The sequence below is a fragment of the Protopterus annectens genome, chromosome 17.part0 (genome assembly GCF_019279795.1).
Source record: "Protopterus annectens isolate FY-2018-M chromosome 17.part0, PAN1.0, whole genome shotgun sequence".
NCBI lineage: Eukaryota > Metazoa > Chordata > Ceratodontiformes > Protopteridae > Protopterus > Protopterus annectens.
In genome coordinates, this window is record NC_056751.1 from 758185895 (window position 1) to 758205707 (window position 19813).

The 19813-nt window shown below is 40.6% G+C and overlaps 1 protein-coding gene across 6 annotated transcripts in view; it reads left to right on the plus strand.

The window, feature by feature from the left end:
• The window catches only part of PLEKHA4 (pleckstrin homology domain containing A4), a 2050101-nt gene extending 2040780 nt beyond the window's left edge, over positions 1 to 9321 (plus strand). For 5 of the 6 annotated variants that reach the window (XM_044059475.1, XM_044059472.1, XM_044059474.1 and 2 more), the window contains one exon: positions 7163 to 9321. In XM_044059475.1, the coding sequence (XP_043915410.1) occupies positions 7163 to 7683 (521 nt within the window). In that variant the 3' untranslated portion in view covers positions 7684 to 9321. The remainder of the gene's footprint in view (positions 1 to 7162) is intronic. The other variant, XM_044059477.1, reaches the window with a different exon arrangement.
• Positions 9322 to 19813: the final 10492 nt, after the last annotated feature.

Consider the following 19813-nt stretch of genomic DNA (forward strand, 5'->3'; position numbering starts at 1 on the left):
CTGGCAGGTATGACCCTAGCCCTGAGAAGCATCCTGCCATCACCCAGAATGATACCACAGTACAAGGACAAAATGAATGACTTCAACAATTGGCTAAGTTTCTGGTGTCATTCTAAGTGGATCCAGTATTTGTCTGCCTGGGGCGACATGATCGACAGACCACGATGCTTTGCCAGAGATGGCCTGCACCTGTCACCCTTGGGATTCCGGATACTGGCTAAGGCTCTTGCCACCCCTATAGTGCCTTTTTTAGGCAAGGTTCAAATGACAAATTCACCACCGTAACAAGTACAAGCAAGCAAAATCTGAGGGTAATGCTACTCAATGCTAGAAGTCTAAACCTCAAAATGCACACACTCGAGGCACTCCTTAAAATGGAGAACATCGACATCTGTGCAGTGACAGAGACCTGGTTCAAAGCTCCAGAGAGCACCCCTGCATTACCAGGCTATAATTCATACCACACCTTTCGGCCACCTAACCCAGAATGAAGCACTAAAGGTGGAGGCGTGTCCATATTCATTAAGAATAGCCACACTTCCAGGCTAGTTGCACAGCATAATGAATCCGAGATTATCCAAGTGCAACTAACTCTGGGCAACTCCGCAATCCAAATTGTAGCTTGCTACAGACCCCCACCATGCCCCAGGATTTCCCACTCCTCATTTCTTGATACACTGGAAAGTATTAGGGTACAACCCAACATCCTAATAATGGGTGATTTCAACTACCCCACCATTAACTGGGAAAACTACTCATGTACTCAACGTTTTCTGGAATTCATAAATTCCAACGCCTTGGATCAACTTATTCACACTCCCACCAGGGGCAGAAATATCCTAGACCTGGACATTACCAACATGGGCAACTGATGTTTCACACCAGAGGTCAATTCCTTGTTGGTCAGATCCAACCACAAGCTAATTACCCTAGACATCCACATCCCGCCCCCACCCCCAATTAGGGAAACCACCATAACAAACTTCTCCAAAGCCAACTTCACACTTCTTAAGACAGAAGTGTCAAACTTCATGACACCCATGCAGATGGACAATAGAGGTACGACTGCTGAATCCTACACAAATGCACTTTATAAGCACTTACACGAGTGCATGGACCATGCTATCCCTAATAGAACCAAGATGCTATCCTCCAAAAAAGGAAGCCAATCTGGTGGTCCTTTGCCATAAACAAACTCTACAACAGAAGAAAGAAACTGTTACAAAAAAGAGTAAAATCTCATGACTGGAGGAACTCCCTAGTCAGCCTCAGTAAGAAGCTGAGATCCCTCATAAAATCCTCCAAAGCTAGTTACGAAAACAAAATTCCCACTGACTCTAAAGACAGCCACAAAGCATTCTATAGCTATGTCAAGAATCTCAATGGCAACACTCAGATCTGCTCTGGGTTACAGCACAATGGCACTAAATATATAGAACCAACTCATATTGCCAGCATCCTGGCAAATAGGTTCAGTGCTAACTTTACCCCCCTCACCCCCTAGAGGGCCCATCTCTATACAGGAAGAATGCAAAATTCCTGTAATCACGACTGCACAGATAAAAAAACACTCTCCAAAGCCAAGAACACAGCATCAATGTGACCTGAAAATATCCCAGGCTGCGTTCTACACGAACTACAGAATGAACTGGCACCCTACCTAAGTACCATGTTCAATCATAGCCTCACCTCAGGCTTTGTGCCCACCGAATGGCTCACCACAACGGTCATCCCACTCCACAAAGGGGGAGCCACGATGGACCCCGGGAACTACCACCCCATTAGCCTGATGAGCCTGGTCTGCAAGGCCATGGAACGTATCATCATGGAACTCATAAACAAAGACATTGGTAGTCTCCAAACTCTGGACCCTACCCAGTTCAGATTTGTAAAAGCAGATCATGTCTCTTAAACCTGACTGACTTCTTTGAAGCAGTCACCAAAGCCATAGATGAGGTGGTTCACAGTGACAGAGACCTAGCTTATCTAGATCTCGCCAAGGCTTTCGATACCATCCCCCACTCTGGAATTATAGATAAGCTCACTAAACTAGGTATAAATCCCTATGTCACAAGATGGGTTGCCAACTGGCTCACGGTCAAAACCCACACTGTGAAAGTAGCAGACTCCAAATCTGACTTCAGACCGGTGACAAGTGGAGTACCACAGGGTTCAGTCCTGGGTCCTCTCCTGTGTGGTATCTACTTTTCTGAAGTACAGGCTAACACAGAAGGTCTTTGGCTAACAAAGTTTGTAGATGACTGCAAACTAGGAGCCATAATCGAAACTCCTAACGATGTGGACATACTACAAACGGGCCTCACTAAGACAGATGCCTGGTGTCAAAGCCATGGCCTGAAGCTCAATGCCAAAAAGTGTATTGTCATCCCCTTTGGTAAAAACTCTGTACCCATGAACTACCACATAAGTGGCAGTCTACTTTATGCCGAACGTGTGATGAGACCTTGGGACACAGATGGACAGTAGTGTCTCCTTTGATTATCACATCGCCACAGTGGTCAGGAATTCCTTCTACGTGGCTCACCTCATCACAAAAGGTTTCTCAACCAGAAAAAAAGAGGTCATTGTTCCCCTCTACTCATCACTCATTAGACCCATTATAGAGTACAACGCCCCTTTTGGTATGTACCTCACAAGACATCTACAACAACTGGAAAGGCCACAGAAATACCTCACAAAGAAGATTACTGGCCTCAAACAAATGCCCTATGCAGACCGTCTCAAAAAACTCCAGCTTTACTCTGTCGCATATCGCCTTCTCAGAGGCAATCTCTGCCTAACATACAAAGCTATGTCAAACCTAGAGCTGTTGGACATGCTCCACTTAAAGAAATCCCAATCCCTCCGAGCTACATGCTCTAGGGACCCAAACCTTGTCACCACAATAAACAGAACATGCTGGAGGGATAGATTCCTGTCCCAGAGACTTCCCATACTCTGGAACAGATTACCTATCTATGTCAAACAGAGCTCCTCATTAGCACTCTTCAAGAAAAGTCTTGATGATTGGAAGGGAAATAGGAAATTCACCCCAGGGATCACTTCTGTGACTCTGTTCGACAGGGGCACAGGAAAATAATTTTCTTGGGTGGCGAAAGCCAGGGTACCTTTTTGGCTAGGCTTATATAGGCCCTAGGGCCAATAGCCTAGTACCTACCTATGAACCTATGAAGTTCTGTCTGTTTTGTAGTTACCAGTATCTGTTACCTGGGAAACATTTGTCTAATGAACTTTACACAGGAAAGCAGTTAGAATCCCTAGTATGACTGGATAATTGTAGGTAGCACAACTCCAATAATCAGACTGTTAATAGATAATTTTAGAAACTATAGCTGCAATAATTAAGCCAGTTACATTTCTATTTTCAAACAAAACCCATTGTTAAAGGTAATTATTTATTCTAGTGTTTGTCTTTTGCACTTTAATGTTTTTAGAATGTCATTTACATATGTTTTGTCTCCTCTAGACTGGCCTAAAATGAATGGGTTAGTGACTTACTTCAGTTAGCAAATCTAAAATAAATAATAGTAATTAAAAAAAAACTAATCCTGTACTTAACTCCTTGTAAAAGCCAGATCATTACCTTCATTTCTTCTTAGTACTTGAAATAGTTGGTCATTTATATTTACTAGTCCATGTGTAATTCATCAGTCACTTGGCCTACCTTTGTGGTTGATTAATACATTTTTCATTTGTGAAGATTTTGGCTGGATGTTGTCCTATCCTAGCTTAAATCTATTAATACATTTGCTAGTAGTAGAGGAACTGCACATCTTCACAAGAACTAGTTAGGTGACTTTTGAAAAACTGTGGTAGTTGTAGTAACTTCTGATTGCTTTGACAAACTGTGGTAGTTATTGTAGTAACTTCTGATTGCTTGAAGTTAGTGAATCCTATTCCCTGAGATCCAGTAACCTTGGATCATGGATTGTGGTGCTCAGAGGTAGCAGTTTAAAGCCTCACAATCTAAACAGACAAAATGCATGGATTATCAACCACAACAGGCATGAAGACAACTGTGTAACATGACACAGTAGAATCCAATGTTCCTCTTTGTCTCATCTAGGGCCTTTGATGAAGTAAGAACTAAAATATTAAACAACATAAGGGTTAGTCATGTAACATAAAAAATAAGGCAGTCAGCTAAACAAAATGTTTTTTCAAGAGCACTTATGTAATAATTTGTCAGTGTATTAATCTTAAAAAATGTGCATTGCTTTTGTATAAAACAAAGAAATGTCTAATAATGTAATTTTCACCAGGGATAGCACCATCAGGGACAACAATGTCTATTAAAAGTTTTATACAGCATTCTGTCGTGTTGTTTTATATAAGCACATGGATTGTGCTGCACACTTTCTAAAATTCCTTCTGGCTACCTTATCATGCTTTGTATCCCAAGGCCCGTAAGGGTTTCATAAATTGTAAGGCATGCAACTACAGAGATAAACAACTCACCACAGTATGATGATAGCAAGTCATGTGTTAACAAGAGGACGCTCATTTGGCAAGTGGCACATCTGTGTTCACTGTCATTATGGCAAAGCATCTTCTAAGAAAATGTTGTCTGATGGCAAAACACTGAGGCAGATTAAACAACAGTCCTCCAAATAAGATCATCTTATGTTGTTATTTTTCAAAATACTTTTTAGGAAATGAGGTGGGCTGAAATAAATTCAAAAAGACTATCAAGGGAGATGTGTGACCAAGTATAATTAATATTACACAGAAGAAGGATTACTTCAAGCAGGTTTTCAGAGAGCATTCTCTTACTGGCTGCTATATAGCATCTTGTTTAATTGTAGTGTGCATGCAAAAAGTGTTATAGCTGGAGAGAAAACATTTCTACAAATGAAACATCAGCAGCAGCCTATAGAAAGGTCCCACTCGTAGATATTAGCTAGACTTCTGCATATTGAATACCATTAAATGTTTGTGCTTGCTAGCAAGCTAGATCATACTTTTAATGTGTTACTGTAGTGCTGCAAAACCTTTTCTTTTGCAAAAAAAGTTCCAGAACCATGATAAACCCCACACTTACATATCCATTGTCTTTGTAAGTCAACTACAATATGTATGCAAAAACATAGCAGTGCATTATTAGTAATATGTATGTAGACATTTATATTCCCGTTCAGTCACTGATAACAAAGACTCCCACTGGCAATAAGCAGTTAACTGCAAGGTGGTCAAAATCAGTCTTTCTTGTTTATGTAGCTTTGTCAGGCTGGGGTCAAGTTCTCAGTAAGGGTATAAATATATTTCACCTCAGACAAGGAATTAAATGATTTTGAAGCAATGATAAGGACATTTAGCTGATGTAAATCAGAAATAAGAAAAACTTCTTTCTAGCTGTATTATGAGTCTGTTTACCTATTTGTGTTTTGTCTGTATTACTCTGTACTGTGCTATATAGTATTATATATCTCTGTAGTTGTTTCTGTATTATTATCTCTATCTCTCTCTTTATATATATATATATATATATATATATATATATAAAGAGAGAAAGAGATGGATAAATGACTATAGATGATATACCTATATACATATGAGAGTCATTTAGGTTCTTGAGAAGTAAATTCATCAAACAAAAATATCTGTACAGCTAATCGAAAATCAGCCACTAACATTACTGACATGTTTCTGTGTAACATCACAGAATAGTGGAGAGTGAAGATGTTGTCCTTTCCCCACTGTAGTGTGATCGTATAGGTGGTATATATAATTAGCATGGGAGGTGGGGGCACAACAAAAAATAGTGTTTATGTTTTGTTTTTAATTATTTGTGATTTGAGAAGTTTTGCTCAATGTTTTAACATCTGATTTCTTGAGCATTAGACCAAGTGTTGTACACTCATATACATACATATAATACATAATACATAACATATAATATGTAATACATAAATAGATATGTGTGTGTGTGTGTGTGTGTATGTGTGCATGTGTGGATGTGCATGTGTGTGGTGATTGTATAAACAGCAGAATTCTTTCTCATTTGTTGCCAAGAATTTATCTTTTTTATGGTAATACAACCCACTTGTTCATAGATTCATAAGTTCATAGGTAACTAGTAGGCTAGCTGCCCTTGTGGGCTGTTTTAAGCCTAGCAGGTTTACCTTTTTATGCTTAAAATAACCTATCCCATTAGGTTATAGATTGACCTTACCCATCCCATGGGCAATAATTATATATTATCCGTAATGAGAATAAGTGGGATCATACCATAGATAATTTTTTTGGGGGGGGGCTGATCTGTAGTACATTTTCTGTTTCCTAGCCATAGATCTAAGATGTGCTTAAAAATGGACAGAGAAGAACTTTGTTTAATGTGAATGGGGAGTCTGTTCCACATCAGAGGTATGCTGTGCAAAATATATCTGTCTCTCCAAACTGTTCTGGTGATTTGGTAGAAGACATTTAGATCCCTATAATGAGTATTTCTAATGCAATTTGACTTGCTGATGTTTAGTAAGTCCTTCAGTAATGGGTCGGAGGATGCCTTGAATGCCAGACACAAATCACCTCTTAATGGTCTGAAGGATACCAAGTATAGCAATAGGGTTTTGAGTCTGTCCATGTAAGACATGTTGTTTAGGCCTTGTATCCATTTAGTATGGTATCTCTGTGGGCATTCCAGTTGTTGCATGTGTCTTGACAGATACGTGCTAAAGGGGGCATTCTGTTCAATGATTGGCCTAATCAAGGCTGAGTAAACGGGGACAATGACATCTCTAGATCTAGGCAAAATCCCTTTGTTTATTTCATGTGCAATATAGAAGGACTTTCTGTCGGTCAAAAGATAGGTCACTGTATACCTAATTCTCAAATCACGAACTGGGTCAACTCTTAGGGGCATATTGTCAATGTGTTTGTTCCCCGGGGTAGATAAAAAAAGAAACAGTAATGCATTTTCTGGCATTTAGTTTCAGAGTATGATTTTGAAACCAGTTATTTATTTGTGACAAATATTCCTGCTGGATTGATTTAAAAATAAATTAATTAATTACAAGTTTAAATAAATTAATTTAAAGATAATTAATTGCAGTTGGTTTATAAATAATAAAAAAGTGGCGTTATTGCTCTCCTTGAGTTAACTTGCTTGCTTATTTATTTACTTATTTGTTTATTTTTATAGGTAGGGTATTTGCTGACCTCCCACCTCATGCGGATGATATCCATACCGATTCTGGCAGTGAATGGGAACCAGTGCTTCAGGATGTTCATAGTGATGGACAGGAGGAGAAGGACAGGAGTTCCACTAGCTGTGACTCTCAAGAAGACAGCAGTCCTGAATATCATGCAGATCAGGTCTTCATGTTACCCAGTGAAATTCCAGATAATCTATATTCTTCTGTGTCCAACACTGTGTTAAGCAGGGAAACAGTCAGTGAAAAATTAACTGTAACTGAGATGCAAGAAACAGCAACACAGGACTTTCTGAACAACAATCAGCTGGCTTCACGCCATCCACAACAGTCTGGGAAATGCTCTCGGTCAGGCTTAGCATGCGATTGTGGAGTGAAAGAGCTGACTGTGACAGGGGATCCGTGCAGTTTTGGCTTGGAATCTAACAAGGAGGTGGCTTCTTTGGTTGAAGAATATATACAAAGAGACAAAGAGCCCATCAGGATTACTGTACTGCAGTCTAGTTTGTAATATGTACTGTGCAACAGTGAAAAACATGTAGAAGTTACAAGCAGCCAGCTTTACTTCCAAGACATTTTTAAACATTCGTTCTGGTGCCTTTGCTTTACAAAGTATGAGTGTTACAGTGAAATCTTCCAGAACACCATCCTAGTAGGCCAGAGAATGAATCATCTTGTTTCAAAATAAACAATTTGGCACTAATTTTTCCTTAAACCTAGTAGTTTAGATGTCATTAAAGCCTTGTACAGTGATGTGTCTTTTGCAAATACAGATACTTTTCAAGAAGTTTGCATTCACAACTTGGGCAGTGGTTTGCATACATTTCTTCATTAAACCCAAAAGGATTTGTGAAGTTCATGTTGTTTCTTTAAGTCACAGCTTTTGTTCTCTTTCTTCTGAATAAAAAGTGTCATAGGCTGTGTTTTTCAAGAAGTTTCAAGGTCTTACAGCTAGAAAAATCCATATTTTTATTGGGTCATCTGTGTTCCATCCATAAACTGAGTAGTTTTAAAAATGTAATGCCTTGTTTTCTAGCATCATTTATGAATATTATTTACTTGTTGTTGCTAATGATTTAATTTCCTCTGCATTATCACAGTCTGTTTTTCCTTCATGTCTACTTGTTTTTGTACTGACTGTAGCTTCATACATCAGACCTTGCAATACTTTAGGCAACTCTCTGCCTGAAACCAGGCAAGTTAAGTACAAATGGCCTAATATGGTTGGTACCATGGCAGAGGGACTGCAGTGCCAACTGTGCTCCAAATGCCTCATGTTTGGCTAGTTATGCAGATGCTGAAGGAGAGGGCCAGGGACGTATAAGCAGCCAGTACAGTGTTAGCTTACCCATCCCTGGGTGGGGGATTGTGACAACGTTTATTTAGTTTTGCCACAGGAGTGCCACGTAGGGAACGCCCAGAACTGTTTCTTCATGCAGCAGGAATCAGGAGAACATGAACCCAAGAAGGGAATCTTTATAGTCTAGACAAGCATAATGAGCGTAAAGAAGCATCTGACACTTTAAACTCAGTGGCATTTCATAATGCTCACCGGCCAACAGGAAAAGGGGTATATGTGTAAAGTAAAAATCCCATATATGGCAATAAGGAAGGTGTATTTGTAGAAGCTAGAAGGTTAAATCTTGTTTTTGAAGAAAGAAATGTGAGTAGGTTGTGTATTTGAATGTGGGTAATGCCGTAATAGGACGCCGCAATCCTCAACATATAAGAAGGGAGGTGCAAGACATACACAAATCAGGGCATAAGCGAATCGTACGCTCAGAGATGAAAGCAGTATAAACTGAATTACATGCCTGGAAGTAGGACCTGCGAGTAACGCCATTCCATTCATCTCAGTCTAAGATCCCATTCTGAATAAAATTCATGATTATAATCATATGATGCATTCATAGAGCAAATGCTCCTCCATGTGCGTCCAATTTTGTATTCTGATACTATAAATAATTTCTTATATTTTTTTACACTAATCACACAGCCTCACAAAATTCAGTAAAATATACTTCCTGTTAACAAACTGATGTCTGTATGTTTGATTTTAAATAATGTATATTGCACATGTATTCATATCTTTGTTTATAGTACTCTATTGTTAAAACAATATCCAACTAATAAAATTGGAAAAACAAAAGCTATGCATTCTGTGACTCTTTTGGGATTTGATTGAACATATTAGAGTGAGGGGCTAACAGGATGAGTCTAACACTCTCTGGTAACAGAGGAACTGAGCATTCCTGAGAAGTGCAAGCCCTTTGAGACGAGAGCTCAGTGTGGTGACCAGGTAACCATACTCTTAGTCACTCAAGTCAAAACTGATATTTCAGTGGAGTGAAGAAAACAAATGAAAAAAGAAATATATCCTTTGTATCTTTATACTTTATGGCTTCATGCCTCATGCATACCTTGTATGACCCAGGTTTTATGTACCAAAGTACGAATCAAATGAAAGACTGATAGTCCAAAATATCATATCAGACAGGAGTTAAATTTTAACTTACAATGTTTCATGTATAAAAGGTATAGTTTGTTAACTGCAGACCAACATCTGCCTAATGTTGTGCAGTCATTTCACAGCAGTGGGCATTGTTCTTGAGTGGGCAGCTGTACAGTACTAAGTGTAAATGCAATGTATGTCATGCAAATGGTAATAGTTTGTCTCAATTACCCTAAGCAATTATAAGTAAGAAGCACATAAAAGCATAAATATATTTTCTTTAGTCATATTAAAGACCCGTCAGTTACAATAGACAAGGTAACAAAAACAGATGTGACAAGATTTTATCACAACTGTATATTGTAAAACAAAATGGCTGGACAGTGAATACAAATCTCTGCAAGCTGCCACATCATCCAAAACTGAGGCAAAATGTGCACTTCTCCATTCATGAAAGTGGCCCACATCACCTTTGCAACAAATTCATGTTCATTTTGCTGGGCCATTTCTAAAAACATTTTTGTAGTAGCTGACACATGCTATAAATGACTAGTGGTCTTTACCATAATCTCTACTTCTTCTGATCAATAATGGCCCTCAGTTTACAGCAGCTGACTTACAGACATTTCTTCATAAAAATGACATGCAGTATAGTTTATCTCCTCCTCCATAATGCAAACAAAAACTAATGGATTTGACAAAAAGTTTATGCAAAGTCTTAAGCAAGCACTTCAAGCCATTGTAAATTACAAATTTACACAGCAGCAAATGTTAGCCAATTTCTTGCTTGAACAAAACAATGCCATTCATGCTACACTAGCCAAACCCCAGCAATGTTGTTCTTGGGATGTCCTATTTGTTCATATTTGGACTTCTTGTTACCAAATGCTCAACAGACTGTTCAAAACTGAAAAGTCAGACAGAAGTGTAGGACAATACAAAAGGCTATACCTATGTTTATCAATGGATGAGCAGTCTTTGCTGAAAGATACAAAAAAAATTTCTAAATGAATTCCTGCTACCTAAAAAATGATGGATCCTGTGTCCTACAAAGCTGAGGTGGCCTCTGTGTTCATTAGGTGGTGTGATCTTAATCAGATAAAAAAATCCAAACTGAGCAAAGCTATAAAGCAATCTATTGTGCCTTTATCCGTGTTCTTCTGCCAAAATTGCTACCATTACTAACAAAAACTGATGTACAAAATTCAAGTGTATTATCTTCTGCCTCTTCCGTGAAGTTCAGAGCCATGACCGTAAACCTAAAAAGCTACCTGGTGAAGGAAGGTGTTATCCAACATGCCTTCATAAGCCTCCACAGACACTAATCAATACTATTTGGTTAATCTTGTTTTATTTGGAAGAGTCTAACAGCGTGTATTACAAATAATGTAAATGTAAATAAATAAAAGGTTGCATTTTAGAAGGTAGGAGTTTTTGTATACTAGCAATGGTAATGAGCATGTGCAATCTGTGATCAATTGCAAATGTCTACTTCAGATTGATGCGCTCTGATGTTAATGCATAATGTGTTGTAGTTTGCTCTTGTAAAATAAAAGTGAAGCTATGCTAGTAAAGAAACATTAAAAAGCAGCAGAACAGTCCTTGTCTGTTTGTTGCATATTTATTATCTTCTTGTTAGTGTCCATGACTGTAAAGGACACTACACTTTCCTAAAGGCCAAGAAAAAACACATCTTCCAGTGAAAAGCATATCAGCAGCAATTTTTTTTTCTCATCCACAACTCCTACAAATTCCTTAAACACATAACACAACTGCATTCAATACCAGTAGTCCAGATTTACATCTTTCATTTATAACTTTGTAAGACCTCATCGAGTCATGAGATATGATTCAATTAATTAACTGCTGATCATCACAATGGCAAATCAAAAAGGTCAACAGTAGCTAACGGACTGTAAATAATACAGAAAACTCTAGTTCAGAGCTGTTATAATTTGTTGTTTTATTACGTTCTCCTGTTCAATTCATGGCTGGAGTGCCTTCTGTGTGGAGTCTGCATGTCATCCCCGTGGTCGAGTGGCCTCCAAAAGACATGCGTGAATGGGCGTGTCTTCGCTGAAGGTTGGGTGTCAGGCTGGCAACTCGGCACCATAATAAAAAAAATCTATTGTCAATCATTAGCGGACCGGAGTTCCGCTGTGGCGACCCCTAACTGGGAAAAGCCGAAAAGACAAACAACATGAGCAACTGCTAGCTTCAGTCTGCAGTGACATAAACACTAGTCATTTGTCAGTGTTCTTGGAGTATCTCCAGGACCATGCTCCATCTGTGAGTTATCAGGCAACTGTCAGCACCTGGTGGTATGGAAATGTGTGAATGTCCAGGAAATTAAACTACTGTAGCCCATCTACAAGGCACCAGATTTATTTTTCTGCTTTAGAGGAAGTTAGCACAGAGTCAGGCAGCTAGGATAACTGTGTGAGTCACTTACACAAACAGTTGGGGCAGGTGGGAAAATGGGGCTAGGCTCCTTGTCATGTTACACATGCTTGTGTATTTGCTGTTCAGCTAAGAAATTGCTTTTCATTTTGTATTTTATCCTAGCTGTTTTCCTGTAGCCTAGCTATGTTAGCTAACTCCTCCCACAAAAGACAATCATAAGGCCTTCTTTAGCTATGTTAGAAACCTGGGTGGAAACTCCCAGATATGCTCAGAATTAGTCCAAAATGATACAAAAATCACTGAACCCACAGACATTGCCAACATACTGGCAGACAGGTTCAGTGCAAATTTCTCCCCTCCCTCCCCCCCAAAAGGAGAAATATCTATCCCACCAGAGTCTAGCCTCCCAAACATCTCAGATGCCCAGGTGAGAGCTGCTCTCTCTAAAGCAAAAAACACAGCATCAATGGGACCGGACGGTGTCCCCGGCTGTGTGCTACGAACTCATTGAGGAACTAAACCCACACATAAGGCTGCTGTTTAATCTTAGCCTTACTACAGGATCGTGCCCAAAGAATGGCGTGCGGCAACTGTGGTCCCACTCCACAAAGGCGGTGCTTCTACGGACCCTGGAAATTACCGCCCATAAGCTTGACGAGCCTTGTCTGCAAAGCTATGGAGAGGATCATAATGGAACTCATAAATAAAGACATTGGGGACCTACAGACACTGGATCCTACCCAATTTGGCTTTGTCAAGGGCAGATCCTGCCTCTTGAACTTGGTCGACTTTTTCGAAACAGTCACTAAGGCAATTGATGAGGGTAAGGCAGTTCACACAGCCTACCTTGAACTAGCAAAAGCGTTCGACACAATACCCCACTCGGGCATCATAGAAAAGCTCACCAGCTTAGATGTAAACCCATATGTCACAAGATGGGTTGCAAACTGGCTGAAGGACAGAACCCACAGGGTTAGAGTTGCTGGTGCCATGTCAGACTCTAAGCCGGTCACGAGCGGTGTCCCACAGGGCTCAGTCCTGGGCCACCTCTTTTTCGGCATTTATTTTTCTGAAGTGCAGGCATATACGGGGATTGTGGCTGACAAAATTTGCAGATGACTGCAAACTGGGCACCATAATTGACACTCCATCAGACACAGACATCCTCCAGAGAGGTCTCATAGAAATGGATAACTGGTGCCAGAGTCATGGCCTTAAGGTAAATGCCAAAAAATGTATAGTCATACCCTTTGGGAAAAACAAGGTAACCCCTAATTACCACATAGGTGGTAATCCATTAAACACGGAAGACGTTATCAGGGACCTGGGGACCCAAGTTGACAGTAACCTCTCTTTTGACACTCACATTGCCAAAGTGGTTAGGAAGACCTTCTACATTGCCCACCTGATCATGAAGGGATTTACATCCAGATCAGGAGAGGTCATTGTACCCCTGTACTCTTCACTTATCAGACCAATGATTGAGTACAACACCCCATTCGGAATGTACCTTACCCGACACCTGCAGCAGTTGGAAAGACCACAAAAGTTTCTCACCAAAAGGATAAAGGGGCTCAAACATATGTCATACGCTGCCCAACTGAAGAAACTCCAGCTCTATTCAGTCGCATACCATCTGCTCAGAGGTGATCTGTGCCTGACATACAAGGCCATGTCCAACCCGGAATTAATGGACATGCTCCACCTCAAAAAATCCAAATCCACCAGAGCCACAAGAGCAAGAGACTTAAACCTCAACACGGACATAAATAGGACGTGCTGGAGGGACAGATTCATCACCCAGAGACTCCCTACACTATGGAACAGAATCCCAGTCCATGTGAGGCAGAGCCCCTCACTGACTCTGTTCAAGAGAAATCTTGACGAGTGGATGGGAGATCGTAGGTTTACCCCGGGAATCATCTCTGTGTCACTGCTGGACAGAGGCACAGCAAACTAATGGGTATAGTATTCTCATCCTAAGGGGTGGTAAAAGCCACACACACTCTGGCTAGGCTTATAAATGCCCTAGGGCAGATAGCCTAGTATGAACCTATGAACCTATGAACCTATGAACCCTTCTCCCCCATTTTGTTCAGTTGTGTGTTAGACTCCATTGCAGCCACATGTCTATTGCTGGAGTGTGTCGAAGCATCATTATTTGACCTTTGGAATGCCATCTTGTATTAAGATCTGCACAGTTTGGAAATTAAACTATTTAATGGTCTCCACAGGTGTCATTTCAATTAAGTCACTGTCTGCTGACAGTATCTGTGATGGTGAGTAAACTTCTTAATAATCTTGCTACATATTAGGAGATTACACTTGCTATGCACAGCCAGGGAAGGCAGAACAGTCAAATAATGTATTGAACACTTTGAAATATTCAGTGGGGTGCTGTAGATGGACTTTGAAAGTGCAATTTAAGAATAAGTTTGCATCCTGTACCTGTACAGTTTTTTGTTGCATAAAGAGCTTGCTTAATCATAAGTTACAAAGTGTTGATATTTTGGGCAGGTTATGGAAGTTTCAGAACAGTCCCAGAGCACAGAGCAGCTAGTGAAAGATTTTCTAATGCCTTTTAAGTTTAGAGAGTAGGCCTGTCTCCTAAGGATTTGTTTGCTTACTTGGGCCTGTACATGCCAGCAAGATAATCTCTGCACAGCACAATTCTTTGGTGAGTCAGCAATTCAGTAGTGATTGTTTGTAAGGAGTGTGTTATATATATACATATATATATCTATCTATATATATATATATATATATATATATATATATATATATATATATATATATATATATAATTTTAGAATTCAGGTCTTTGACACCTGCATCTTTGACACCCGTATACAAGGTACAGGGTTCAAGCCTGAGGTATTCCTAGGTAATCACCCGAGGAGTACATCCCACCTGGGGTGTGTTACACACACACACACATTCTACATAAGTTGTACTGAAATCAGTACAGTGTGTGTGCGTATTTGTTGTGAGCACTGCATGTATCTTCAGAGAAACTGTTTTATTCTTCCCTGAGCCATGCTTGTAGCATTGTGAAACTGAAAGTGACATTTTCTGCACTGCCTAGCTTCTTGCAAACCCAGCTAGTTCAGAATTGATACATTTTTGATATTTTTCTCTGTCTCAGAAAATACTTTAGCATTAACTGTTTTATTACCAGCACAATGTCTCAGCAAAGTACTACACTGTCAGCAGAGGCTGATACACAGCAAAATACAGAATTTCTTGCAGACCAGGATCAAATCCCTGATCCAAGTGTAACAGCAAAATGCATCTCTAATCTTACATGGAAAGGCAAAACAGAATTATGAGACTGATGGGAAAGAACTATCCAATGTTGCTGACTCATGGACTAAGACTGTTAACTGCATGTCTGCCCTCTCTCAACCTGCTTATGATGCACTGCAATCAGAGGGCGCACTGCAATCACAGGGCGCATTGCAATCAGTGGGTGCACTGCAATCAGAGGGCACTCTCCAGCAATTTATTGCTACCTATCAAGGCTGTCTGAGACTCTGCATAAAATGTGTCAATTTATTACAGAAGATCCAACACTGAGGAAGCACAAGAAGAACTAAAGAGGTTGGAGCAGATTAATCTTGACAGGGACAGTTTGGCATTATAAACAAGGACTATTACACAACTCCATGAATCCCGATCCCATCTCTCTCCATCTACCAGACACTCCACCAGATCTAGTAGGTCTTTACAGTCTAGGTCTTACACACTCAGTGAGCAACGTATCAAAGCCTGTGCTGATGCAGAAGCTACTAAGATTCAGGCAGCCTTCGCAGAAAGGAAGGCTCAGTTAGAGGCAAAAGCTGCTCACAGAAAAGCAGAAAGGCAGGCTGAAGCTATCCAAAAAAGGGCTGAAATAGAGGCCTTAGAAAAACAGTGTGAACATGCCACAGCTATGGCAAGGTTACGATTTCTAGAGCAAGCTGCTAGTGGGAGTGACAGAGACAGCATAGGTCCAGCGGACACAGGCAGTTATCTTAAATGCACTACAGACTATGTGTTCAACCAAAGCAACAAGCATTCCATTTTATCTGATGTTCCCAAAGCCAGAGACACTTCCTTAGAACTGTTGCTCCCAGTGACTACTGCTGCAGTACCTCTCAACCAAGGTCAGTACGACACACCTAGCTCTGCTCAAGCTAACTTACCATATTATGGAGGTAGTCACCAACCTCCTGTCAACCGACCCTCTGCACCATTGTAAGCTCCTGCACTCATGAACTCTCGACCAGTTCCTCAGCTTAATGCCCTTGCACCACCATATGTCCCAATGTCATTCAGCAATGGTGCCACTGTTAATGTGACCAACACTGTTCAGCCAACAGCTCCTCAGTCTGAAGACATAGAAGTCTCACAGGTTGTAAAGTGCATGCTTTGCAAAGATCTTATCAAAACTGGCCTCACGTGGTTTGACAACAGACTTGAGAACTACAGAGGCTGGAAATCTACCATTATGTCTGCAGTTGGTGATCTGGACATTACAGCTACCGAATAATTAGATTTGCTCATCAGGTGTCTTGGTCCCAGTCCCTCTGAGCATATTAAGCATCTCAAGGCAGTTCACATTGCTAACCTGGCTGTTGGTCTTAATGCTGCCTGGGACAGACTGGAATGTAGCTTTGGCAGCCCTGAATTCTTTGGGGATGCTTTATTCAAGAGGCTGAAAAGTTTCCTGAAGATATCTGGCAAGGACAATCTAAAGATTCAAGAGCTTACTGACCTCCTTTCCAAACTTCAGCTAGCCAAGGAAGACACACACCTCCCAGGCCTCAGTTATCTGGACACTGCTCATGAGGTTAGCCCAATAATGTCAAAGCTCCCATATGATATCCAAGGAAAATGGACAACAATTGATCAAAGTACAAGGAAGCAAACAGTGTCTCCTTTCCCCCATTTTCCTTCTTCTGTGAATTCATCAGGAAAATTGCAGAGACAAAGAATGACCTATGGAGAGTCCCATGCTCCAGGTCCACCCTCTCCAAGGCCTACAAACTTGTGCAGCTCATACAGAGACCACAGAGGTCCAGTCTCAGTTAAATGGACTGATGTCTTACCTACACCTTTTACAGTTCCCAACAAGGGTGATCAAAGCAAGAAAAATGAAAACCCAAAACACCAATGCCCCATACATAACAAACCTCACCCACTCAGAAAATGTATTGGCTTCAGGAAAAAACCCTGCAAGAATGCAAGGAACATCTTAGGAAATTTGGGGTATGTATTAAATGGTGTGCTTCCACCAAGCATGTTGCTAAGGACTGTAAAGCTATTATCAAGTGCATGGAATGTGACAGTGATGATCATGTACAAGCACGTATAGAATGTGACAGTGATGATTATGTACAAGCACGTATAGAATGTGACAGTGATGATCATGTACAAGCACGTATAGAATGTGACAGTGATGATCATGTACAAGCACGTATAGAATGTGACAGTGATGATCATGTACAAGCACGCATAGAATGTGACAGTGATGATCATGTACAAGCACGTATAGAATGTGACAGTGATGATCATGTACAAGCATTATAGAATGTGACAGTGATGATCACGTATAGAATGTGACAGTGATGATCATGTACAAGCACATATAGAATGTGACAGTGATGATCATGTACAAGCACTTCATCAATTTTAACATACTTCTACCCCATCCACAGTTAACCCTCCCGAGGCAAAGCAAGGTGGGGAGACTGTAGAACAAACAGTGGCTCCAACTCCATTTGCCGACACATGTACTGAAGTCTGTGGAGAAGGACTCAGTGACAAATCTTGTGCAAAAATACGCCTGGTCCATGTATACCTCAAGGGTCATCCTGAAAGAGCCATAAGACTGTACATTATTCTCGACGAGCAAAGTAATTGATCTCTTGCAAGATCAGAGTTCTTTGACCTGCTCAACATAACAGGGGATGTCCTGCCTTACACTCTGGGCACTTGTGCTGGCATTACAGAAGTATCTGGAAGGAGAGCTAGCAGTCTCATAGTGGCTCCTTTCAATGATAACCTAGAAATTCCACTGCCCACTCTCATCGAGTGCAACCAGATTCCAACTAACAGGCAAGAGATCCCTACCTCAGAAGCTGCTTCTTATCACCCTCAGTTGATGGTCATATCTGGCCAAATACCACCCCTTGATAAAGATGCTGAAATCCTGATACTGCTTGGTAGAGGCATACCGAGGGTGCACAAGGTATGTGAATATATCAATGGCCCAAACAATGCTCCATATGTCCAAAGCCTGGACCTAGGTTGGGTTATCACAGGTAACGTCTGTTTAGATAAGGTCAGGAGACCTAACAGGGTTAGTTCCTTCAAGACATATATTCTTCCAAATGGACACAATACTTGTTTTGAACCCTGTCCTCATCACTACTGTGTAAAAGAAAGGTTATGCAGTAATGGTAAGCCACAGCAAGTCATCCAAGCCTACAACTATGGCTTAGACTCCTGTGATGATAATCATGGCATTATGGTGTTTGATACCACTAGTGAAGGCAATCAGTTGGTGGCCACAATTGAAGATAAGGAAGAATTCTATCAGGACAACTCCAACAGCTGGGTGGCACCTTTACCATTCTGTACCCCAAGAATGAAATTTTCAAACAATAAGCAGCTTGCAGATTCATGGTTTATTTCACTGGAATGCACCATAAACAGGAATTCTGCAATGAAGAAGCACTTTGTTGACTTCATGCAGAATTTGTTTTGAAAGAGATCATGCTGAACCTGCACCTCCCCTAAAGGAAGGGGAAGAATATTGGTACCTTCCATGTTTTGGTGTGTATCACCCTCGCAAGCCAGAGCAAATCAGAGTGGTCATTGACTCAAGTACTCACCATGAAGGTGTTTCTCTTAATGACTTTCTCCTCTCTGGGCCTAATCTGAACAATAACCCAACTGTGGTCTTGATCCATTTCAGACAAGAATTGATTGCGGTAATGGCCAACATCCAACAAATGTTCCATTGTTTTACTGTTCATGAAGACAACAGAAACAGCTTCAGATTTCGGTGGTACCACAGTAATGATGTCAACGACAAGGTCATAGACTATCAGATGAAGGTACATGTGTTTGGTAACAGCCCATCTCCTGCAATCGTAATATACGGGTTGAGAAGAACTGCTCAAGTAGGTGAAAGGGAATTTGGGTCTGATGCACGTCAGTTTGTTGAAAGAAACTTTTATGTAGATAATGGGCTTAAATCTTTTCCCACAGAGGAAGAAGCGATCAATCTCCTTGCCAGAACTCAAGATATGCTGGCTGTATCTAATCTCAGACTTCACAAGATAGTCTCCAAAAGTGTCAAGGTAAATGGAGCCTTTCATTCTGAGGACCATGCTGACAATCTAAAGAACTTTGAACTAGAGTCTAATATTACCCTCATGCAATGCAGCCTTGGGTTGCTTTGGAATGTCAAGCAAGACTCATTCATATTTCAAATGTCAGCTTGTGACAAGCCCTTCACCAAATGTGGAGTTTTGTCTCTAGTAGACAGCATCTATGATCCACTGGGCTTCATAGCACCTATTACCATTCAGGGCAAGAAACTATTAAGACAGCTCACTTCTGAACATGTGAATTGGGATACTCCTCTCCCCAGAGAAAAACAATGAAGATGGGAAGCATGGAAAGATTCCCTGAATGCCTTAGAGAAACTTCAAATACCATGCTGCTACACCCCTACTGGAAGTATGAATGCTATCAAAAGAGAGATTCACACCTTCTCTGATGCTTCCATTGAAGC